Genomic DNA, 26,219 nt, shown 5'->3' with positions numbered 1-26,219 from the left:
AAGTATGTTTAAAGGCTTCTCTCCTTTTAAAGCAATATTGAATTGCTAGTCTTTTAATTAGTATATCAAGAGTGCATTCTGTAAGTGAATAGAATTACAACTAGAAAAGTCACTGGTTGATGAATATCAAATTATGAGATGCTCATAGGAAAATATGCACACTTCCATGATACACAAGTGAAGTATTTGCTTTTGAACTGCATGAGAACAAGGAACACGTTTCACTCTTTATCCAACCACATCTACCTATTACAGTAGGGAAAGCTATACATTTAGGATGTTTGCAAGAGAAGCGCAGCAAGGTAGGATAGGGAGAACATGTTGGTTTTAGCAGGATTTAAGACTCCCACAAATGTGCCTTTTATTTAACATTCCAGGTCTCCTTGGGCATAAAGGTTAAGAAATGGACGACCAAAGTAACTCTAGTTATTCAAGTATGTGGGGTTCCAAGGGAAGATACCGCATCTGTGTTTCTTGGGAATATTTCTGTATGTTCCCAGAAAATGTACACTGCATTGGCCTCAGATTCTGTCTTATGTCCACATTCATGGCTGGTATCGTTTTTCGCCTGGAGACAATAGATAAAACAGGACAGCAGGCTAATCATAGTACGCAGAAGGTTTCCATTGGATTTTTAAATACAAATAAATAAATGTATTTTCTTATGTAAGATTAACGGCGTCAGATTTTAATGGCCATGTGGAACTTCTGCAATCAATGAAGTAATTCCACCTTCGATGCTGAGAGGCATGCATCTGGAGAAAAACATCTCTAATATGGAGACATATCATACAGGAAAATATGTTTTCATTCACTATTTTACAGCATCAAAGTATTACGTTAAGGAAATCTTTGGATGTCCAAACAAAGAAACCTCATTTAAAAATTTGTAAGACCTCTATATAGAAACGTTCGACTTGATGTTACTCAAGTTCCTATGTGCATATGCCTTAACCAAGGAACAATCTGCTTACAAGTTCCTTAGCTAAATTCGGAACGTTTCCAAAAACATATGTGGCTATACTTTTGTGGCCTTAAAGAACAAGTTACTTACCTTCAGTAGTGCACTATCTGGCAGAGATATAGTCTAGCTTCAGATTCCTTAACTTCTGAATTCTCCCCAGGTGTCAGACTAGATCTATAACATTTTCAGCTGTACCTCATTGTGCTGAGGGACGGCATCGTGAGACTCAGAGATGACGTTGACTCTGGTTGTGACATCAGTGGAGTCATATATGTCCTCTCCGGCACGTGGACGTCAGTTTCTTCTCTGAAACCTTCCAAACCACAACCTGGAGCCACTATAGAAACTGACTGTGGAAACAGTGTGCCAAAAAGGATCAATGTATCTTTGAAACAATAACTAGAAAACAGAAATTAAATCTATGGCAATACCAAGTCAAGATCTACAAGGTAAGACCAAATGGTTCTTCAATCACACAAATATATGAAAGAACACTCACTGGTGTATAAAACAAGCACTAATAAGGGGTAAAAGCCTTACACCCAGATACGGTCCATATGGAAAGATCAAATGTTTGATGAAGCACATAGCTACTTGAACACTGACCACCGGTGTATAAACCACGGTTGTAAAAGGAAATACCTCTTACACTACAAATCGTTCTCAGATAAGCCAGGATGGGTAGGGTGGTGAGGAATCTGCGGCTAGACTATGTCTCTACCAGATAATGCATTACCGAAGGTAAGTAACTTGTTCATTTGATAGAGACATATAGCCTCAAATTCCTTAACTTTTGAACTAAATACCATAGCTATAGCCACCCGGCGGAGGGTCTGTAAACTAATCCTGCATCTAAACGTTCTCAGAGAAAACCAGCCGGTCGAAATTAACAATATATACGTAGGAATTACAAGAAAAAGAGCAAGTGCTCCTTATAAAACCTGTGACAAGGACCACAGAAAATATAAATAAAAAGAACCCAACAAGCATGGAAAAAAACATGCCCGAGGGCAGCTGAATAACACGGTCAGAAGACAACAGTCAACAGCAGGACAGCGGTACATGACCCCTACAGGGTGAATTAACCTATGGGCTAGAAGGGCCAGAGTCAATAACGAATACCCTGTAAAGTACCGATCCCTACACTAATAAGGAACTATTCAAAAGAACCTGTCCTAACAAATCTAGAACTCATCCACGTTAGAGCTTAGATGAATAAATGCATTCATCGTAAAGTCAGAAAGACTAATCCAAGAACAAAAACTGATTTAAATGAAAGTCTATCATTAGAAGGAATGACTACTAAAAGGGCCCCACACCGCATAGAACCCATAGAGACGGAAAGATTGCAATTATCCAGATATGACTAAGCCATAAATAATGAAAAAATAATGCCCAAATCTCTATAGCTCATACTCTTCATACATATATAGATACATACTCTTAATACATATATAACAAGCATTTGCAATGCAATAGGTCTTGCATTTGGAAAGTTTGAGGTATTGGTATTGTAAATGACAATTTTTTTATTTATGTATTGGTTTTGAAAATAGCAAAATACTTTGTCATTTACAATGCCAATAGTTTTAACTTTCGCAAACGTGACACCTATAGCATTTGTAATGAAATATGTGTTGTATTTACATGACTTAGATTTATTAATATTACAAATAACAATGGCTTTTATTTTTTTTAATAATTAATACTTAAATAAAAGTTATTGTAATTTATAACGGCAATAGCTTAAACTTTTGTAAATAACTTTTGGGAAGATTATGTTCAGTGTATTTTATTGTGATGAAAAATCCAAGAACAGTAGTGAAATATTAACATCTTTTTGTGACATTTGTAATAAAGCTGCTGGATGGCGTTTCCCCAAATTCAACAAAAATTACGTACCAGGAGACTCAGTGAAATAGCGGAAAAAACCATTAACCCCCACAAAACAACACCAGTGTCCTCTGCCCACATCAGTACAAACTTCATGCATCTCTGTCAACTGCAACAACTGTGAAATAACAGAAAATAAAAAAAGGAACAAACACTGTGATTTACCGTCATGCTGTTTTGTTCTGTGCTGCCTGCAAAATGAAGTTAAGCATTTGGCCACCATAATAGTGACTTAATCTTCCTGTGCCTGAAGGTGTCCTTGTGTAACGTAACCCGTGCTCATTTAAAGCGCTCCAATACCTACGGCACGAGTTCACGCTGTATTAATCTGCATTAAAAAAAAAAGCACCCAAAAATAAAAAAAAATAAAAAAATAAACTGCACACGCATCACAAAACAGCCTCAATACATGAAAGCGGCTGGCGTTTCCCCAAATTCAACAAAAACTACGGACCAGGCGGAGGATGAAAGTGGTCTTCCTGTTGACGACGAGTGAGTTAGAGTCGTCGATGAGGAGGACGCCGACGATGCCATCGTCGTCGATACCGTCGTTGTCGATGTAGAGACGGTCTTTAGCGATGAGGTGGTCGCCGATTGCGCCGTCGTCACCGTAAGCAGTGGTTGCTTCCTGGGGACAGGAAGGTCCTTGCTAGACACGGTAGGCTTGCCCTCTGAAGACCTTTTGGACTTCTTAGGAGGGGTTGCTGAGTGGCCAGGCGAGGAAGCCCTAGGCCTCTTCAGGGAAAACTGTGAGGCGCCAGACATGCTCTCACCTTCGGAAATGAGGTCGCCTTCCGGTTTGTCCTTAAGCCTGTTTAGCCAAATTAGAAGTCTCCCTTCCCGGTCTTTCTGGGTCTTGACGGAGAACTTACGGCAAATCCTGCAGTCTATGGACTGGTGGTGAGGATAGAGGCAATATAGGCATTCCTCATGTTCGTCGTCCACGTGAAGCCTCAGTTTACCACAGGAGGCACAGGGACGGAAAAGTGCTCTCTTCTTGACATCAGCCATAGCAAGAAAGTCGAAAAAACTGTTAAGTTAGAAGAAAATCCAATATTCCTGAGTAGAACTCAGGTGGAGACTCCCTAGCACAACGTGCGGTAGAAAATCTGAGAGACTGAGGCTCCTCACAGGAAGGTTCTAGAGGGAGGTGGTAGCTGATTGGTTGTTTCTTTTACTTTGGTCCTTTTTTACAAAAGGACTCAGATAGGCTACCAAGGTGGGACCCTGGAGCCTACTCTGTTTGGTCCTTCCTGCATAAGGACCTAGATAGGTTACTAAGGTGAGACCCTTAGACCTAATCTCTTTATGTATGTCTCAGGACATTACTTTTTTATATACCGGAGGCTCCCGTCTCGACGACGGGGAATGATTCAGGCATGTGAATCTATGAAAGACACCCAAATACTGGATAAATATGTCTGCCACAGGTATCTTGCCTCCAGGATTTCATTACAAGACCCAAGGCTACCATTATGCAATTACCCTTTTATTGCTGCCCTTTAAAGAACATGTTACATGACGCAGCATGTACCACCAGACTACAAGAGGTAGGATGTCTGAGGAGATGAGCTGGATATCCAGGAGCAGGCAGGTGCCTGCGAGATATAGCATGATCCACATGCAACCCCTGTATCAGACTTAGCCCAAGTATCCAACAAGATGTCATACAGAGACTCACTATATGGGAGAACAGGCTCCACCCCTGTCTGAACCTGATAACGCACATCAATCAGGGGATCAGTAGATTTCTCCACTTCAAAACCACAGCCGCCCTCCTAAGCATATCTGCAAAGGAGGAACTCTCCTCAGTAGCAAGGGTAAGAGGTGAGATAAGTCCCGAAACCAGAGAGGACTCCAGTCCACTAGTCTCCCCAAGTGCAGACAACCAACTCTTTTCCAAAAGAGGTGGAATGGCCTCAGACATAGGCTATAAAAGCCTCAATTTTTCTGTGTCACCACGAGAAGTAAGCGGGAAGACAAAATTCCCCCTAGATGACTCCATCAAATCTGCACTCTGTGTCGTCTGACACCACGATGGCGACGCTTCGACACTGAATGATGAAACGGCCTCAATCGGCACCGTCAATGTCATTCCCGGAGTCGGCTGATCAAGGACAGATGCTGAAGGTGGAGACTCCGAAGGGCTTTGCACCAGTGTCGAAGTGGAACCAGTCTACCGCATCCGGCACAGACCCAACGACTCCTCAGGCCCAACTGTCACTCGACTCGGCAAACCCACTGCCATGGCTCCACTCACCTCTATGGGGCCGGCAGTGCTACACAGGAAGGTGGGAGGTTAAATATGCGAGTTATAGTACTCCCTCATTTGGGCCATGAAAGCCCTGGCTCTCAGAAAGACAGGGAGGCTCGGGGGGAGTCATGTACAGCCTCCTCAACCCGCAAGCAGGCGGAGACATGGGAGATGGAGTCTCCACACGGTGAAGTCAGGGGGAGGAGGCAACTACTAGCGCCTGTGTTTACCTTGGAACGTTGAAGGAGAATGTCATTGTGGTGATCGGCTCCAGCAGCTTGAACGGCCCCGGGAACGGGCTACTGAATGAAAGGAAGACGACCAAGGCTGTGAAAACTCCGAGGACTGAAACAGATGCGCTACCAGGAGTTTCAGATGTAGTTCCTTGAGCGCCTTCAGGAGTTGCGGTGTTCTCCCACACACCACATGCAAATGGAATGCGGGCCTGTAGCCTACATCTGTCACACACAAGTCCCAAAAGGCTTAAAGCCTGACAACATGGGAAAAATCCAAACAGTTGAAGGAGGCCAGAAAAAACTGCCTGAGTAACCACTTTTCTGGATCCATGCTGCAGCGCGGAAAAGAAGAAACTGACTCCCGCGTACCAGAATGGACTTATATGACTCGAATAACATCACAACCGGAGTCTACGTCAGCATATAGTCGTACGATGACATCCCCCAGCACACAGAGGTACTTCTGAAAAATTTCCAGAACCAGACAGACGACTGAGGATATTTACATGACGTGCACTACATTTGATATAACATATGAAGCACCCACAGAGTAATTGGCTATCCCTAAAGTCTGGCACAATTAGGGCTTTGCAGACCCAAGCCGGACACCCCTGGGTCACTGAAATTACAAAGATGGAAACTTACAGTAAATGGACAAGTGATGCCATTCCTGAATCCAAACTGTACCTACTTTATTACAAATGTGCAGCTCTAAAGATTAATATAGATCCTTTCAAACATTTCCGCAACTAAAAGCTGCCATATCCAGATTTTCATGTTTCAGAGCAAAATTCACAGCGGTTTCATGCCTTCTCATTGGGACTTAAAGATAAGACAGGAGTATAACCCATAGACCAAGTCAGGACTGGGTAGGTAAGGTACAACTAGAACACAATGTCCTGAAAGGTGAAAGTCAATAGACAATTATACATAGCATGGACAAAGCATTACTTGGGTGGGCAAGAAGGAGATTACTCATTTTTTTTATGTCAAAAGGTAATTATTCATCTTTATGTGGTAACATTAATTTCAAGTTCGGATATACACAGTTTGGAACAGCACTGCATAGAATGTATTGACAACCACATGGAACTTGGTGCAACAAACGTGAATAAATAGTGCAGGTGGTGACGCAAGTGAAAGAAAAACAGCGTAGTCGGCGCACTGTGCATAAGGTGCAGACTATATACAGTGAGTGGCTAGAACGGCGCATGTCGCAGGTGGTGACGCAAGTGAAAGAAAAACAGCGTAGTCGGCGCACTGTGCATTAGGTGCAGACTATTTACAGTGAGTGGCTAGAACGGCGCATGTGACATTGTGATATCACAGTGGGCACAATTAATTTTGGTTCAAGTCTAAAGCCACTAAGGAGAAGTGCACCTATTAGTCAGGCTGTTGGGTCGACGGTGTTTCGATCCGGAGCATTTCGGATCATCATCAGGACTGGTTGTCTGATTTAGGAAGTGCTTCGAAGGATCCTGGAGAAATTGAATCCTTGTAACCAAGTAGAATGGGAAGGCTTGAGGCAGCTTGGTAGGTCACCGGTTAATTGGTGTCTTCGCTGCTGGGCAGAGCTCGCTGCAAAATTCAGCGTTCGTGTCGGCCCTGTGAGTAAGCCGTACTTCGGTAAGTATATGCCGGGGAGGTCAGTGTTGCAGCCGGCCGTGCCAATCAGCCGTGCTGTATGGGCGCTGATTAGATCAGCGCATCCGTCCGCATGTCCGCGAAGGCAGTTCTGCAACACTGACCTCCCCGGCATATACTAACCGAAGCTGAATTTTGCAGCGAGCTCTTCTCAGTCTGTACACTTTCATAAGAGAATAAATAAATACACAATGGAAAAGTCATTAGTACTAACATGAGATACAAAATGTGCAGAAATAGGAAGAAGGGATAGTAGGGAAAGCTCACCAATCAGTGGAAGAGGTTCCTCAGGACTGCCTGGCCCACGACCGTGTCTTACTGTGTCAAGGATTCCAGGCAGTAATGCTTCGTAAAGGTGTGCCCGGTGCTCCAAGTCGCAGCTATGCAAATGTCTCTGATGTGTACTCCCGCGAAGAGAGCTGTAGACGAAGCCACGGATCTTGTTGAGTGTGCCCTAATCCTGCTGTTCAGCGGCTTACCCGCTGTCGAATGGCAATAGAGAATGGCACTGGAAATCCATCTCGCAATACTTTGTTTTTAAAGTGGAAGGCCCTTGCGAGGACCACCAAAAGCAACAAATAATTGTGAAGATTTACCAAATCCCTTGATGCGATCCAAATAAAGTTTCAAGCACCGTTGCACATCTAGAGAATGAAGTGGCCTCTCCGCTGGTGTGGAAGGGTGAGGAACAAAAGACTTGATAATCACTGGTTCATTTAGGTGAAAGTCAGTAGGCACTTTTGGTATGAACCTCGGATTTGTTCTTAAGATCCCTGTATTCCTTTTGAACTGGAGAAAAGGTTCCTGTATTGTGAGAGCCTGCAATTCCCCAATGCGTCTCGCCCATGAGGGCAAGAAGGAGAGCCGATTTCCATGAAAGAAATTTCATGTCCATCCGATGTATTGGTTCAAAGGGATCCTTCATAAGCTGTACGAGAACTAAATTCAGATGCCAAGTAGGAGGCGGAGGCCTCACCGGGGATAGACTCTGAACAATCCTTTGAGAAACTGTTTAATTATTCTTGAAGACCAGAGAGAAGGTCCAGATCCAGAAGGTCTGTAGCGAGATATCGTTGCCAAGTCAACTTTTATGGATATATGAGCCAGTCCTGTCTTAGCCAAAGACAAAAGATAAGGAAGAAGTTGATGAGGCTGAGAAGAGAGAAGGTCAACACTTTCCTTCCGGCACCAAATGCAAAATCTCTTCCATTTTAAACAGTAAGTTATTTGTGGAAGGAGCTCTAGCCTGGGAGAGAACCTCTCTTACTTCATTTGAGATGGGAAGGTTCATGAATTCTCGCTGCTCAGGAGCCATGCAGTCGGGTGTAATGAATCTGGAGCCGGATGCCAAATCTGTCCGTGGGACATCATGAGAAGATCCGGAATCGTCCGCAGAGGAAAAGGAGGAACAAGTGACAGAAGATGGAGTTCTGTGAACCAGAACTGTCTCGGCCAAGCGGGGGCTATCAAGATCATCTTGCACGGTTCCACTTTGATCTTCCTGATAAGCCTCGGGATCATTGGAATGGGGTAAAGGCGTACACAAATGTTCTTTACTACGTTAACGAAAACGCATTCGCTAGTGACCCTCGATGGTGAAGCCTGCTTGCGTAAGACCGGCATTTCTTGTTGGTCGGGGTGGCAAATAGATCTATTGATGGTTTGCACCACTGTTGACGATAGCCTGCTGAGTCTGTCCACTTTTTCGTTTAGGACTCCTGGTAGCTATTCTGCCTGCAGCGATATTCCGTGAAGAATAGCCCACTCCCAAATCTTCTTGGCTTCCTGAGACAACGGAAGAGATCTGGTACCCACTTCCTGGTTTATGTAATGCATGGATGTGGTGTTGTCCGTTCGGATGAGAACCTCCGACCCCTGCAGTCGAGGGAGAAATGCTTGAAGTGCCAGCCTGATAGCCTTGAGTTCTAGGAGGTTGATGTGAAGAAGATTGTGCTGGGGCAACCAATGCCCGCTGACATGAAGATCCTGAAGCACCGCACCCCAGCCGTCCTGTGACGCATCCGTTGTCACCACTTGAGGAGACGGATTGCTTACGAAAGATAGACCTTGGGAAAGGTTTTCTTGTCTTGTCCACCATAAGCCCGCTCTTTTCATTGCAAAAGTGATCGTCACCTTGTCGTCGAATGAGCCGTGAATTTGCTTCCACTGTTTGTCTAGCTGTTCTTGAAGAGGCCCCACCCGCAATCTGCAGTGAGAAATTAGAGGGATGCATGAGGAGATCACCCGCCGAAGGGATTTGGAACGACATACTGAAAGACACCTTCTTCTCAAGAGCAGTGCCATGGCTGGCAGTTTTTCCTGCCTTTCTAAGGATGGGAAAGCCTTGTTGAGATTTGAGTCCAAGATTGCCCCCAAGAAACGCGCTGTCCTGGACGGAATCAGAGATGATTTTACCTTGTTGAGAGTAAGACCCAAATTCTGGAATAGGCTCGTACATGCGTTGACTGCTTCCCTCGCAGCCTCCCTGGACGGAGCCTTCAGCAACCAATCGTCCAGGTAAGGGAAGACCTGAAAGTGATTTTTCCGCAGAAAAGCTGCCACCGGTGCCAGCACCTTGGTAAAGATTCTTAGGGCAGAGCGAAGTCCGAAGGGTAAAACCCTGAATTGAAAGTGGCTCTTGGCTACAGTAAACTGTAGAAACCTTTTGTGCGCTGGGTGAATGGGTATGTGAAAATACGCATCTTCGAGATAGAGCGTGGCCATGAAATCCCCTGGATTGATGAGACTCAATATATCTTGAAGCGAGACCATCCGAAAGGATTGGGAAATGAGATAGGTGTTGAGCTCCATGAGATCTAAAATAGATGGCCTATTCTCCAGCGTCTTGTTTACCAGGAAGAAACTAGAATAAAAACCTTCCCCTCTTTGAGATAAGGGGACCAGCTCCACAGCTCCCTTCAAGAGCATCTGATGAACTGCAAGTTGCAAGAGACACAGATGTTTTGACGGAATGCCAGCAGAGGGCATGGATGGTGGGATTTGCATGAATTCCAAAGTATGGCCCTTTCGAATGATGTTGAGCACCCAGCGGTCTGATCTTATCTTGAACCAGTTGTGGAGGTATTGAGATACCCTGCACCCTACAGATGTTGTTGTGGAGGTGGGCACAGCAGGAAGAGCCAGAACGCCGCTATTGCCTCTTGGACGTATCACGCCCCTGGCGGTTCTGTTGTCCCTCTATTATTTGATCTTGAGAAAGTCTAGGTTTGACCTTGTTTCTGATGTTAGGGCTGGAGGTGACCTTTATGACTAGTACCGCCGCTGCTGGTATGAGCCTCTGTATGTGGTACTCCTGCCTCTGGCACCCCTGAACGGAGCCTTTCGGTATTGAAGCGTACCAAGAGACCTAGCAGTCTCTGTATCCTTTTTTATATCTTGGAGAATATCATCTATGTGCTTTCCAAACCATGCCTCTCCATCAAAAGGAAGGTCCAAGATCTTATTTTGTATCTCCGGACTGAACCAAGTCGCTCTGAGCCATCCTTGGCGACGAAGAACCGCTGTCCCAGCCAGTGAGCGAAAAGCCGTTGTGGCAATGTTCATGGCACAATCGATTATCTCCGTTGATGTTTCTTCCACTTCCTGTAGTATCTTCTACGCGTCACCTTTCCATTCTTGGGCAAGTTGATCTAAATAAGGTGAAATGTCACACCATAACTGGCGATAATACCTGTCCAGTATCGCCAAAGCATTCGCTGCCCGCACCAGAAGACTAGCCATCGAAGAGAATCTTTTTCCAGCGTTATCTAGTCTCCTGCCTTCCTTGTCAGGGGGAGTAGTCAAAGGAGCCAAAGGGTTGCGGGACTTCCTCTGTGCAGCCTGCGAAATCACAGAGTCTGGTTTCGGGTGCCTAGTCAAAGATGCCGGACCATACTCGGGCGCTTTATATTTCTTTTCCAGGCGCGGTAGGACAGGGACTACCGTATCCGGGTTCTTCATCGCCTTAAGTCCTTCATCCCATACATGTTGTACAATAGGAATAGATCTGGTCACCTTCTTATATGGCGCTTTAAAGTCATAGAGAAAACACTCAGTGGCAACAGACGGCATAGGCAGCTGGAATCTGCTAGATGCCCTTTCCATTAACTTATGGAACTCCCCGATATCCACCGGAGGGGAGTCCACAGGGTCTGGACTTGTTGACGCCGGGTCCGGGATTACATACTCATCCTATTCTAAGCCCTGATTAGGCCTTTCATCGAGATTCTGATCCTCATCCGAGGAATCATCCTGTATGTCCGGTAGCTTTGAAGGTACATGCGGAGCAGGTGTCTGGGGCTGAGAAACCACCTGAGTTGGCAATTCTGGAGAGACCATCACTGGAGTTGTAGGGGCAGGCAAAGTATGAGTAGCCGGCATAGCATCAGGCTGAGAGCACCTTGATTTGTAATCCTGCAACATGTTATGGAGATCTTGCAAGAGAGAAGTTGGAACAGATACATCTCTTGGCCTGTGAACCCATGTGGTTGAGAAGAATGTTGATATGAACATTCCGGAAGATATTCTCCCTCCGAATCTGCCTCCTGACATTTAACAAGCAGTTGTGATGGACTGTGTGCATACCCAAACGAGTCCTGACCCTCATTATCTGTATCTTCATCAAAGCTGGAGGCAAGGGGGCAACCTTCCTTGGAGACGTCATGTCCGGAGTAATTCTTTTCAAAGAAATAGTAATTTTCTCCATCGACAATGGAGCAGTTAAAGGTAAACCTGCTGTCGTTGATGTAGTCGACAGAATAGCCACCGTCGATGGACGAACGCTGTAATCAATTGTTGGCTGCATTTTATTCTTGCCGTTTTTAGTCCTGATTTGTTTTACTTGCTTATTTTAAAACGTATATGTACCTTGCACACAATTTTCTGCACTCGTCAATTTCGCCGGGATAGATTGTTGGTCTCTCCTTGATTGGAGACCGAGGGTCATGCGCTAGTTTGCTTCCAGGCGCCACCCTATTTAACCTCCATGACCTCCTTCACGCTCTGCGGGCGCGTGCCGAAGTCGCGCAAAAGTCCTACTCGTCTGTGCCTGTCCGCGCTAGGATCGCGCCATGGGCCAGGGAGGCTGGGCTAGCCACAGCTGGCTCTCTAGTAAGTTTCAGTTACTCTAGACGGTTCCTGCTTGCGCTGAAGCCTTTAGATAAACCCTGTCATTATACCTCCGCCGCAGATGCCTTATTAGATGGGACGGGTTGCTGATGTCAGAGCAGTGGTCCCGGAAGGGCGAATTTTGGGAAGACACTGTCGAGCATTGGTGTATCTAAGCCCTCCCCTAATAGCACGATCGAAAGGGGGCTCCTCATTAATGCGAGATCTTTGATAAAAAATAATATTGCATTCAGGGATGTTGTTTCAGTCAGAAAGCCCATGTGGGTGTTCATTACATAGACCTGGGCATCTGATGCCTCAGGACCTGATTTGGTGGACGCTATCCCCTTGGGTTATACCCTGGCCTGGATGGAAAGAATAGGCCGTCGAGGAGGAGGATTAGAAATCTTATATAAGGATGCTCTTACAAGTTGCACTGAACTTCTTTCTACCCCCTCTGATTCCTTTCAGGCCATGTATTTTTCTATCAATTCCACTACCTCCGTCTCTTTCTCTGGCCTTTTGCTTTATAGGCAGCCGGACCCTAGATCCGCTTTTAGCCAGGACCTGATCAAGCTGCTAGAGCCATTCATTGAGAGGCCTAACATTACTCTTCTTGGTGTCTTTAATTTCCACCTGGAAGATATGGGATCAAGAGATACCCAGACACTTCTGAAAAATTCTGGATTCCTGTTAGACGCAGCTGGTGACTGGCCCCACCCATCTGGCGGGTCACACACTCGACGGAGTCTTTACCAATGACCTTAGGCTGAAGGTGGGACCTCCGGTCCCGCTAGCTTGGTCCGACCACTCGGCCGTTCCGTTAGAATTTTCTTATCAGGACGCAGCCCCGCCGTCCTCAGACGCCAAAAAGTGGGAACTTAGAAGGAACTTTAATGGCATCAATAATGAGGTTCTTGCTCCCTATCTGAATAACCTGATGCCTGTTGAACTGCAGGATGTAAATTCTGCGGCCCTCGAACTCGCGAGTACCAGTTTCAGGGGCTCTGGACACCATGGTCCCCCCTAAAAGGCATTACTCTGCGAGAAAGAGTCCCTGGGCTCCCTGGTTTTCGGACAGACTTAGGCTGCTGAGACAAGGGTGTCACAAACAGGAGAGGCTCTGGCGGGCTCAGTTGGGTCCCTTGGAGAGGGAACAACACAAACTTCGTCTAAAAGAATACAAGCTAGCCATTATTGAGGAAAAGAAGGCCTACTATACTAAGATTACTGCTTCCCTCAATTCTCCCAGAGAGCTTTTTAAAATCATAGACTCCCTATCCTCTCCCTTAGTGGCTGACCCAATAGTGGAATCACAGGAGTTGTGTGACAGCATCTCAGTCTTCTTCCACTCTAAGATCGTGGATATCCATGGCACTCTTGAAACTTTGAATCTTGGTTTGGGACCTCCTTCAATTTTCCTTTCCCTCTTTAGCCAGGAGTGTGTCCGGCGGACCTCCTCCGAGTCTCACGTCCTTTCCCCTCCTTATTCCTGAGCTGATGAATCAGCTCCTGGACAACATCAAATCGGGCTCTCCTTTAGATCCATGCCCGCTCAAAGTCCTGAAAGCTTGTCGGGAAGTAGTTATTCCCCCTCTTATGAAGGTCATGAACTGTGTAATCACGGAGGGAGTTTTTCCCTCGCTATGGAAGATGGCGGTGGTTAAACCTCTTCTGAAGAAGCCACTTTGGATCCAGGGGTTCAGAAAAACTTCCGCCCCATCTCACTTTTTCCTGCCCCGGCAAAGATGCTGGAATTCAATCTTAATCAGCATCTGAGTTCTTTCCTTAGGGATTCTGCCCTCCTGGATATCTCTCAGCATGGTTTTAGGAGATCTCACAGCACCGAATTCACCCTTACTGTAGTTGTTAATAACATCCGCTCCCAGGTCAATAAGGGCCATACTACTCTTCTTGTCCTGCTAGACCTGACAGCGGCCTTTGATACCCGGTCTTCTTCCATTCTGGTCGCCCGTCTAAGGGAGATAGGGGTCGGAGGTCCTGCACTGAGCCTTCTGGCTTCCTTTCTTATCAATAGAGAACACAGAGTGAAGTTGGACCAGTTTCTATTTGACCCTAAGCCTGTGCATTGTGGGGTCCCCCAGGGCTCCTCACTGAGCCCTACCCTGTTTAACTTATATGTGGCCCCCCCTTGTCAGGGTAGTTCGATCTTTTGGGCTGGAGGTGCTGTCTTATGCTGACGACACCCAAATTATGGTCTCTCTCACGCAGCTCGTGAAGGACTCTGCCCGGAATTTCAGGAAATGCATGGAGGCTGTGTCTGGATAGATGATACAGAACTTCCTGAAATTAAACGGGGAGAAAACGGAGGTGCTGATCTTTGGAGGCTGCCAGGAAATTTGGTCAAATGACTGGTGGCCGCCCTCACTTGGGGACTGTCCTCCTCCCCGTCAGTTTGCCAAGAACCTAGGGGTGATAATGGACACTTCGCTTTCCTTTGACCGTCAGGTCTGCAGGACTGTCTCCACCTGCTGTGGTATCATCAGGATTCTCAGAAGGATGGCCCATTATCTTTACCCCGATGCCCGGAAACAGGCTACCGTGGCATTAGTCTCCTCAAGGCTGGACTATTGCAACGCCCTTTATGTGGGCATAAACAAGAGACTTATCCATCGCCTGCAAATGGTCCAGAACGCGGCAGCGAAGATGGTTCTTAACCTTCCCAGACTTCCATCGGCCTTGTCAGCCCGGAGAAGCCTACATTGGCTTCCTATTCAGTCCAGGATCTCGTTTAAGATTCTCGGTCTTGCCCATGGGGCCCTTCACGGTACAGGCCCTGAGGGGATCAGGTCTTTGGTTCACCCCTACTCCCCTAGTCGATCCCTTTGCTCTTCCAACAAAAATCTCCTTGTAGTGGCAAGGTTGGTAAGAGTGAAATGGGGAGGCAGAGCATTTTCCTCGGTTGTACCCAGGTTATGGAACTCTCTCCCCCCCCCCCCCTGAACTTCTAGGGCAACTGTCGTTTGCTCTCTTTCGCAAGGCTTTAAAATCCTGTTTTTTCTCTGAAGTCTATCGGTAACAGTCCACTCTGGTTGATTACATCCCATTTGACCTGCTTCGGCGCCTTGATGCCCTTGGGCTAAGTTGCGCGATAAAAGACTCCCTTCATTCATTCATTCATTCACTGCCGACGACGAGATGGGAGTCGTCGACGAGACCGTCGACACTCCTGGCGTCGTCGATGTGCCGTCGTTGAAGCACTCGTTGACGACACCGTCGTCGTCACGATTGTCGACGAAATCTTAGTCGTCGCTGTCACCACCGTCGACGACCCCGTCGACGATCCTGTCTACGTTGACCGTACCGTCGACGAGCCCGTCGATGGCACCACTTTAACCTTGGACTTCGGAGCCTTCTGCTGCGTCATCAACGACTTGGAACTCTTGTCCGACTTCTCAGAAGACAGAGAAGTTGGCTTTTTGAAGGCTGGAGTAGTCTTCATCACAGTGGACGGCGTAGATGGTCCCTCCATCTCCTTTACACCGCGGTGAGGAGATTTGTTAGGACTTTGGCTCTCAGACTCATGGGGGTCTTTTTTGAGGCCTTCACTGGACGCTTAACAGAAGGTGAAGGGGAAGCCCTACCCCTTTTGACTGACCTTCTAGAAGATGAAGCTGAAGAGGAATCCTCACTGTCGCTGGACACCGTTTCTTTTCTAGACTTCAATTTCTGGAGCCAAGTGAGGAGCCGACCCTCACGGTCCCGGAGGGTCTTAGTAGAAAAGGTGCGGCAGATCTTGCAGTCTGCAGCCTTATGATCTGGGTACAGGCAATATATACAATCTTTATGCCTGTCCTCAACATACAACCTTGTCACAGGTGGAACATGACTTAAAAAGGGCCTTCTTCTCCTTATCAGACATCCTGGAAGAGACAGCCAACAATCCTGAAGAAAGAACTGAAGAAAAACCTCAAAAGAGTAGAGATTGAGCAGAGCTCAAAGGAGACTCCCTAAGCACAACGTGCGGTAGAAAATCTGAGGCTCCGAGGTTCCTTCAGGAGGGTTCTATGGTGTGAGGCTCTTCTGATTGGCTGATGCTTTGTTTGGTCTCTTTTACAAAAAGAGGCGGATATGCTACAAAAGGGAATGATGCCTAGACCTTTTTGCTTTCTCTTTTGTACCTACTGCTATGTTATTTTTGTTACCGAGACTCCCATTCCGACGACGGGGAATCATACAAAATCATGGGACTCTATGAAAGTTCCAATAGTAGGGCAAGTAAAAATTCTCCAATTTATGAAACACTAAGGAAAAACATTCAAAGAATAAATACATACCTAGCCACAGTCAATGGCGCAGACAAACAGTGCCTCTCAAGTTAAATTTTCCAAGTGGGGAAAAATGCTATGACGAATAGATGATTACTGGGCAAAGCTTAAAATATATCCGCAGGGGAAACAAATTATGGATGTTGTAGTTACTTTCAATGTCACAAAGGGGTTTTAGTTACAGATATTTTATTCTGTCCATGTATAGAAATGTAATACCCAAAAACTACACTGGAAAGCATGTGCCAAACTACATGATTGTATAATTGGAAGGTGGTGTAAATCTACTGTTGAAGCACCATATAGATATGCCTTTAAAGGGAACAACAACGATGTGCAATAGAGCATAAAGACAGCAACCTATGAGGCTTAAGTCATGCTTACAATATAACTTGTGACAGATTAAGAAGAGCTCAATTTAGATTATTGAGGAATAAAGGTGCAAGCACAGCTCTATTCGGATGGAGTAGCAATAAAGCAGCAACTATATAGAAGGAAAACTACAAAAATTAAGCACAACAGCAGCGTTGTGAGCAGTTTGAGCAGAATGTGTATTTACATAATTTCAAAGCTCAAGATTCTCAGCCCAGCAGAACTCTGAATGTGCAGGGATGGGGTGGGGGTGTCATATCCCCCTAAGCATGAGATGCCAGCCAAGATGTTTGCAGAGAGAGGGGGGGGTGGAACAGGTCAAGATATAAATCCTACTCACCTCAGACATTGTGTTCATTCTCTTCGAGCTCATCCCTTCCCCCCTCTCCTGCTTGATATCTTTCAGTACTGCTGGAATGTTCTTCTCCTGCAAAGAAGTCACGCAGGAGTTTATTCACTCCTATTGATACAATACTAACAAAAAAATAAATCAGGGAAGCATGAACTCTGAAAATAAGAACTTCTCCTGCACTTATATGCTGTACTGGTTGCTCCACACTCCAACAACCGATGTAGAGATGCTTCACAGAAACCTTGATAGATAGAAGCATCTGTGGCTCTGGAACTGTCAAATAGGCTGTGTAAACATACTTCTTTTTTCGAAACTTTCAGCTGCTATTTTAGACTTCTGTGGCCAAGATAAAGTTTAGAACACACAATTAGATCCACTTGGTGAGGAAATTAGTTGTGAAACTGGGAACTATAACCCTTTTTACAGTCTACATATCAGTGTCATGATTCAGTTTTAAGGAACACAAAGCAAAGTATTACCCACTTTATTTTTGCGAAACAATTAAAGGATTCAGCATCCTATTTGTCCCTCTGAAGCCAATTAATTCCTCTGCATAAAAAAATACTTTGGTACAAGAACATGATTTTAAGTAGCTCAATTATGCCTTTTAGGATGTAGACATTGTTTATTTTCTGGAGGGCATAAGGGCACTTCATTAAAGAAGTGCTGCCTTAAAACAACACATTTAGAGATAGATATCTTGTTGTTTATTAGTTTCTTGGTGCTGCTACCTCTTTAAGTGCTGAAGGACTTTACTTAGTCCAAGAAAGATAAGCTAGGATACAAAAAACTAACATATAACATGTTGGACTGCTAGGCATGAAGCAGGGGCCAGAGGCTACAAGGGATGGAGTGGTGAGGGGTAGAATAAGTGTATGGCAGAACATGTGAGAAGTAGGAACCAGGTGAGTAGTTTAGGATCAAGATGGGAGCACAAGCAACTGAACACAGACATAAAACCCCATCTAAAAGTTTGTTGGGAGAGAATGATCTCATTAAGTCTCCCAGAAAGCTGCTGAAAAGAATGCTTTTTAAGCTACTAGTGAAGGACAGCAAAGTCAGCTTGGTGGACAGAGAATTATAGACGGGAGCTGCTGCACCGCTGAAGGACCACCTCAGATCCAATCAGCTTTTATAAACATAAGCCTGCACATAGAACAGAGCTATTACAGGGGAAATAGAAAAAATGTGGAAGGCCAATGGGCACAGCCCTGCAGAAATTGATACAGGAGATGAAGATGGTAATGTGGAGCTTAGCCAATTTGACTGAATGATTGCCAGTATGCTCCATGATTACAGAATGGTCCTGGACGAACTAAATAATTATGTATGTGGAGACAGACATGGTCAAAGCCAGTTAATAGGAGTTCATTCAGCAAAGGTAAAGTCACACAATTTGGCATAAGTAGTGGAAATTCGGTTTATGTGGTCGAGTTTGAGGAAGTTGCTGTTCTTTAGAACTGCAAAATCTTACAGGTGAATATTCTTAACAAGGTTGCATGTTATACACGTTGTTGATGAGGATATCCAACTTCTCCATCATGATTTTCTTCGGGTCCAAATGTAGGTTGAATAACATGGGATCTAATATGTATAACTAGGCAAACTGCAGATCATTATGGCAGGCCCAAATTAAGTTTCTAGTCTTTACCAATTTTGTCAAGAAATTCAAGGTTTTTTACTACAAAATCCCAACAGGACTGCAGGTTCAGCATCAGGTCCACATAATCAATGTTGTAGAAAAGTTCCAAAAGGTCACGAAGTACAAGAAAGCATGAAACACCACTGTTTAAAAAACAGTAAGAGTCACCCAGTATTTTCAGTGTAGAAGAATAAATGCTAAAAGACGGGAGAAGGTCCAAATTATAATTGACAATGAAATTTTGTATCTTTTATGTACGTTATCATTTTGGGGGTTATCAACATCCGAATGAGTGTCAAGAGATGTATTCATCACTAATGAAAATGAGTGTTTAAGAAGTAATTTATAAGCGCAGTATGCCCTTCATTGCGAGTTGCTGATTGTCTTAAGGTTTAGCATTTTCACAACTAATCTAAAAGTGTTTTAGTGAAGTTTAATGCATTCTGAAATCTAGTCTTTGAAGAAGGATTATCATTTCTACGTGGCATTCTTTTTAAGATGAATCCATTAATAAAAAGTGTCCAGGGTGTCCCAGATTAATAGGGCCACTGTACAGATTACTCAATGTGTTTTGTTGTGTTTATGGATTGATAAGTTGCCTTAGTTGGACCCCAACTTGCTGAGGGACATGGAGTTAGTCACTACAAGTGTCTCTCGAGTGAGATTCTTGGACAGCTTTGGGTAGTGCAAAGGTTGGTGTACCATTCTGCTTCAGATGTTTTTTCACTGACTGTTTTGCTGAACTTATGATAAGATTTAATGTTCTTATCTTCAGATGGGCTGTAAGGAATGACTGAGAACACTTGATCGGTTGTAGCAGATCTTCAAGATTGTGGCCTACTTTGTGATTGCTGTTCACTCAAAGTTAAATTCTCCTTTGAACATTTTTTAGCAGGACAGCATTCAGTTTACTGAATTTTGTTTATTGTGCAACGTGTTGCATGAAAAGACTACAGCCGCAAGATTGACATAATTGGGAAGGTGCTCATTTATTACAGTTAAGCTTTCTTTCATTGAAAATTTGAGGCTCTATCCAGTTTCAATTGACTAGATTCTGAGATTAATAAACGTTTAAGGGACCAGAATGTACATGAATGCAATGAGTTATCATTTATCCAGGAACAGGAAACTATTAAGCAGAGTAGATTTTATTGTGGCAGGGTGCAGAGAGGAGATGTCAAGTCATTAATTTGCATTCAAGTTTGTTTTTCAAAGTAATGCATTTGGGGGGCGGAGCTAGCTCGCGACTAAGATGGCCCCTTGAGCCGAGAGCTCCCTGTCTTCACCAAATTATCCTACATTTATCCTGCGTGCTGCGCACCCTTATCCTGCCCTTAGCCTGGGGATCGTGTTGCTGAGCAGCAACGGTGCAGGACGACTGAAAGAACGGAGCTCCTACCTGCTCTCCTCTCGACGTAAGGGCCAAGAGACTTGACTGCCGCCGGCCTGCAGCCCCCTGGGGACGCCTCTGGGGTGAGCGCGGCTCGCTGAGGCCTGCCGGAGCCAGACGCTGGAGTGGAGGTCCGCAGCGGGGTTGGCCCTCCCTTGGCGCTCCGCAGCTCTGGGCTGTCCTGCCGTGGTGGGGGTTTCGGCGGCGACCATCGGGTCCGGATTGTGCCAGGAGGAGGAGAACGCGAGCGACGCAGAGGCCCAGGGGGCAGACTCGAGCGGGCACTAGGGCCGCCGCGGGAGCTCTGAACCAATCTATCCCCGCGAGAGCGGCTGGAGGGGGCGCGTGGAGGCGGAATACAGCGGCCCACTAATCTTTGCCCTTTGGGAGGAGGCCGGATCCTTGCTCGCCCAGCGAGGGGGTGGTCTTGCCCCCCCCTGTCCCTGCGCTAGCGGGGGGCCCTATTGGAGACCGCCTGGGCTTCGGGAGCGCTACAGCTTCTCCCCGTGGCTGGCCTGGAGAGGCGGGGGCGCCCATCCCCCTGATGTGGCCCGCTGTGACATAGGAAGACGCGGTAGCCGAGCACAGGCCTCTCTACGACAGGCGGGGTCTGAGGTACTCGCCCTTGCGAGGCGGACTGCTGCCAAGCCAAAACTTGGAGGATTGAGAGGTCTCGGCGCGGGGGTCCCCCCCACCCCTCTCTCCATCAGAGACTGCCTGGGAGATTCCTCTGCGAGATTCCTGGCCTGCTGGAGGGTGGACGACAACACGTGGCTGGTGAGGAGTATGGAGGAGTGGAGATTGTGCTGCCCTACACGCATGAGAGGAAGCCTACTGCTGGGGGTGGTGCTCCTGCTGGGGGTGGTGCTCCTCCTGGGTGGTGCCCCAGACAGACAGTACCAGGTACAGGTGCAGTGCTTGAGGCGTGGACTTACCTGTGTTGGAGTGCAGCTGCCGGGGGTCTTCCTCTCCCGTCCCCCCGTCCCCCCTATTTTTGGGTTGGACTGCTCGGTGCCCTAGCCAGGGAGACTCATGTGACACGCGATGGGGCGAGTGGACAGGAGCCAACCAAAGCTGTCGTTCGACCCGAAGAGGCCCAAGGCTACTGAGTATCCCTTGGAGGAGGGGGCTAGTGGGTCGGACACGGCTGGAGAGCTCCAACAACAAGATATTCGTGGCCTACTACTGGCCATGGAAAAAAGTCTACAGGGAGGTATCGCTTCGTTGGGAACTAAGATTGACGTCCTCACCTATCGCATGGACCGCATGGCTGAGAGAATAGATAAACATGCGGAACGCATAGACATGTCGGAACAACGGTTAACAGAAGTCGAGGAGGCTTACACCACCCTGGATTCTGAAAATAAGCAGCTGAACAGGGCCCTGCAAGTCATACAAGACAAGACAGAGGACTTGGAGGCACGCTCTCGGAGATGCAACCTCCGCATCACTGGCCTTCCAGAAACGACCCAGACGGGGAATATGGAGCTGTTTATAGAACGCCTTTTGAAGATCCTGCTAGGCGACACTGCCTTCTCTGAGATGTTTGTGGTAGAGAGGGCTCATAGATCCCTGGGCCCTAGACCAAAGCCAGGTGCGCCACCTCGACCTGTAATCACAAAATTGCTGTAATCACAAAATTGCTGAACTATAGGGATAGGGACACGGTGCTTAGACTGGCCAGGAAGAAACAGCCGCTACAGTTTTAGGGGTCGACAAATTCTCTATTTCCTGACTTCACTGCCAGGGTTCAAGAGGCGAGACGACAGTTAGTCCCGATGAAGCGGCAACTCTGTGATATGGGAGCTGACTATGCGATGTTGTATCCTGCGAAATTGGGTGTCAATCGTCAGGCGCGTTCCTTGATCTTTACTGACCCTACAGCTCTACAGAAGGCCCTGAAGGAATGGCGGAGGGAACATCGGTCCTCTACTGAAAAGGAACTCCCAGATAAGGCGACGGGAGACAACTTGGACAATCAGGACTAGGCCTGAGGCTAGACCACTAACGGCTACACTACAGTGAAGCGGCGCTGCACGCTTTCTTTTTCAGAATGGTGGGGCAGGGAGGTGGCTCCTGTATATGCATCAGAGCAGAGACTTTCATAACTGCGTGCTACCTCCTCACTCGATGTGTATCACACTTGTGAAATGGTAGTAATGTTTGTGGGTTGTGGGGGGAGGGGGGTTTGGTTGCTGTGGGGGAGGGGGGGTGGTTGCTGTGTGGGAGGGGTGGTGTCCGCGGCCAAGTTGGGGTAGGGCAGGCGTGGGAGGGTTTGGTGCACAAGTTACTACTTGTGTAATGATATATCTGTAAGAGACATTAGTTAGTGATAGATTCCTTTCCTTAGAATATCCCCAGGCGTCCGACTGGATCCGGAAATTTTTGCGTAGCAGTACCCTTGCGCGGCGGTAGGCGTCGTCTGCGGCTCCGCGTCAGTCGTCAGCGTTGTGGGCGCCGTGATGACGTAGTCGGAGTACTTAGACGCTGCCTCCGCGTGCTGACGTCAGGTCTTAGACACAGCTTTTCCGCCCCAGAAACGCAGAGCTATGCTAAAAACCAACACTGGTGCCTTGAAACTAGGGCCCTGAAAGGGGATGACCTTAACCCTAGATATCGGTTCGCAGAACGGGGAGGATGGGTGGGTCGGTAAGGAATCTATTACTAACTAATGTCTCTTACAGATATATCGTTACACAAGTAGTAACTTGTGCATCTGAAAGTTCAAGTCCCACTGAGGCATCACAAGGGGCACAGGAAGGAAAGTATGCGTGTTGCCTTTCAAGAATCGATTACCAATCGGGGGCATGAACAAAGAAGGTTGATCAGGCAGCCTCAAAAAGGCTGAAAGAGCAGAAAGGTAGCCCTTGATAGTGCCCAGAGCAGAGCCCTGCTGGGCAAGAGAAAGAAGAAAGAGAGGAACCTCAGAAAGAGGGGCAGAGAGAGGATCCACAGCCTTTGCTGTGCACCATGCCACAAATCTGTTCCACCTGCAGGCGTATACCGACTTTGTGGAGGGACGCCTGGCTGCCAGAATGATGTTACAGACTTCAGGAGGCAAGTCAAATGGCCTCAACTGTCGCCGCTCAATCTCCAAGCATGGAGGTGGAGACTGGACAGGTTCGGGTGGAGGACCGTCCCCTGCTGCTGCGACAGAAGGTCCTCCTGAAGAGGCAGATGAACCGGGGCATCGACTGATATACTGAGTAGCTCGGGATACCAGTACCTTCGTGCCCAGTCCGAAGCCACAAGGTTGACTTATGCCCGGTCACGCCTGATCTTCTTCAGCACTCTGGGCAGAAGTGGTATAGGCGGAAAGGCGTACAACAGACCGAAACTCCACTCGCGACGAAAAGCGTCTCCGAGCGAGTGCTGCCTTGGAAATTCCAACGCGCAGAACTGATGACATTGCACGTTCTCTTGGGTGGCGAATAGATCTAACCTAGGCTCTACTCACTGCAGAAAGAGACCTTGCGCCACGTCAGAGTTCAGACGCCATTCGTGATCCATCATGCTGTTTAAATTAGGTATCAGCCTCATCAAGTGGCCCTGTGTGTTTTTTGGCCTCCTTTCTAAAAAATAAGGAAGTTATCATCGATTCCTTTGTCATGAACGGAGTAATATACAACACCACAAATGTAAGTGAATTGACATGCGAGTATTCTGAACTGAGATCGTAATAGATCATCCGTGATCATTCTTTAATATGAAACTCTTATTGAGAAATTAAGTGTAAATGTTCTTTATAATAATCAACTGTACCTATACCAAGAATGAACCCTATATCTTTGATGGTTCTTTATGTCTAGATAAGTACTGCACTAACTTTGTACATAGATCAGTCTATTATATGACGTTAAGTGACTAATTTTTATGTCTGGACCTCTCGGATAGATAAAGAGTTGTTTCGAATTCTGTATTGTGTAATGAATAAATAGGTATGTAATCAAATAGATGTAGTAAGTATGTAAAAGAACATGTGCACGTTTATGCATAACATTCTTTCCTATAATGTTCTTTTCAGAGTTTCATCAACGACTCCTGAAGAAGGCAGTTCTTCTACTGCCGAAACGCGCGTCGAGTCCACTTAATAAACTTCCAATAAGTGCAACTGTCATTTTAGAAAAAAACCCTTTTTTGTATAAACGTTAAAATCAGTCAGGATCTACTCTATTACGATGATGTATTTGTTTTTTAATGAATGTGTTTGATGTATCTCTTTCAAGAATTGTATATGTAACTATTTTATTGTATCATATAGTTTGACTTATATTTTTGAGTCTCTATATGATTTTTATCTATGTCTAATTAAAAATATATATATTTTTTAATATACACTTTATCTTTCGACAATTCTTTTTTCTCCATTGGTCCTAGCCTTTATGGTCACTTATTTTGTGGATGGCCTAGGATTTTGTATTCACATAGGCGGAAAGGCGTACAACAGACCGAAACTCCACTTGCGACGAAAAGCGTCTCCGAGCGAGTGCTGCCTTGGAAATTCCAACGCGCAGAACTGATGACATTGCACGTTCTCTTGGGTGGCGACTAGATCTAACCTAGGCTCTCCTCACTGCAGAAAGAGACCTTGCGCCACGCCAGAGTTCAGACGCCATTCGTGATCCATCATGCACCGGCGGCTGAGTTCGTCCGCCCTGGCGTTCAGAGAACCTGCCAGGTGTTGAACCACCAGGGTTACGCCCTGATGTTCCAGCCATTGCCAGAGGCACAGAGCCTCCTGGCAGAGGGTCCACGACCCCACCCCGCCCTGTTTGTTGCAGTACCACATGGCGGTGGTGTTGTCCGTGAACACCTGCACTACACTCCCTCGGACAGAGGGGAGGAATGCCTTCAGTACTAGACAAATCGCCTGCAGCTCCAAAAGGTTGATATGGAGCCGGGACTCAGCCGGAGACCAGAGGCCTCTGATCTCCGCCTCTCCCATGTGGCCTCCCCAGCCCTGGAGGGACGCGTCCGTCACAACTACGTGCTCCGGTTGGGGGAAGGGAGAGGGATCTGCCGCTGACCCAACCGCGGTCCGTGAGCCACCACTGCAGCTGTCTCGCAGTGCCCTCCGAGATCAGGACATGGTCGGACAGGTTGCCCTGATGCAGAGCCCACTGAAACTTCAGGTCCCACTGCAGAGCCCGCATCCGCCAACGGGCGTGATGCACCAGAAGGATGCAGGAAGCCATCAGCCCCAGAAGCCGCAGCGTCAACCTGACCGAAACTCAGGATAAAGGCTGAAAGATTGGAATCAAAGCTTGTATATCCCGACCCGGGTTCGGGTGGGTAAACCCGAAACTGCACCGAGTGGAGAACCGCTCCGATGAAAATGAGCTGAGAGGGTCACAGGTGTGACTTCGGCACATTGATGGAGAACCCCAGCTGGTGCAAGAGGTCTGCCGTCGTCTGGAGGTGGCTGACGACTGTCTCGGGCGAGCCCGCCTTCAACAACCAGTCGTCGAGGTAAGGGAAGACTGAAGCCCCTAACCTGCGCAGATGAGCTGCGACCACCGCCATCACCTTCGTGAACACCCGTGGGGCGCTGGTAAGGCCGAAGGGGAGCACGGTAAACTGAAAGTGCTCGTGGCCTACCGTGAACCGCAGGTAACGCCGGTGGGCCAGCAGGACGGGAATGTGGAAATAAGCGTCCTGCAAGCCCAACGCTACCATCCAGTCTCCTGGGTCCAGGGCAGCTAAGACCTGAGCCAGAGTCAGCATCTTGAACTTCTCCTTCCGGAGGAAGCCGTTGACGTTCCATAGGTCCAAGATAGGGCGTAGGCCCCCTTTGTCCTTCTTGGGTACCAGAAAGTAGTGGGAGTAGCAACCACGTCATACTTCTGGCCCAGGAACGCGCTGGATGGCCCCCTTGGCCAAGAGGGCCGAAACTTCCTCCTGCAGAAGCGGCAAATGATCCTCCGATACACGGTGGTGTTGCGTTGGCATGGCTTGAGGGGTCGTCTCGAAGGGGAGGGAGTAGCCCCTTTGGACGATCTGCAGCACCCACCTGTCCGAAGTGATAGTGCTAGTGAGAGTGGTAATGGCGAACACTGCCCCCCACTGGCGTCACATGG

At 47.0% G+C, this 26,219-nt stretch overlaps 1 protein-coding gene across 23 annotated transcripts in view; it reads right to left on the bottom strand.

The window, feature by feature from the left end:
• Window positions 1-26,219, bottom strand: part of LOC147684447 (uncharacterized) — a 1,151,265-nt gene that overhangs the window by 403,671 nt on the left and 721,375 nt on the right. For 17 of the 23 annotated variants that reach the window (XM_086940390.1, XM_086940377.1, XM_086940386.1 and 14 more), the window contains one exon: window positions 17,099-17,185. The exons of the other annotated variants lie outside the window; for them this stretch is intronic. In XM_086940390.1, coding sequence (XP_086796516.1) covers window positions 17,099-17,185 — 87 coding nt within the window. The remainder of the gene's footprint in view (window positions 1-17,098; window positions 17,186-26,219) is intronic. 23 annotated transcript variants of the gene reach the window in all.

This window comes from Lissotriton vulgaris, chromosome 10 (assembly GCF_964263255.1).
Source record: "Lissotriton vulgaris chromosome 10, aLisVul1.2, whole genome shotgun sequence".
Classification (NCBI taxonomy): Eukaryota; Metazoa; Chordata; class Amphibia; order Caudata; family Salamandridae; genus Lissotriton; species Lissotriton vulgaris.
The sequence above is the reverse complement of the archived record's forward strand: the minus strand, read 5'-3'. Positions and strand labels throughout refer to the sequence as shown.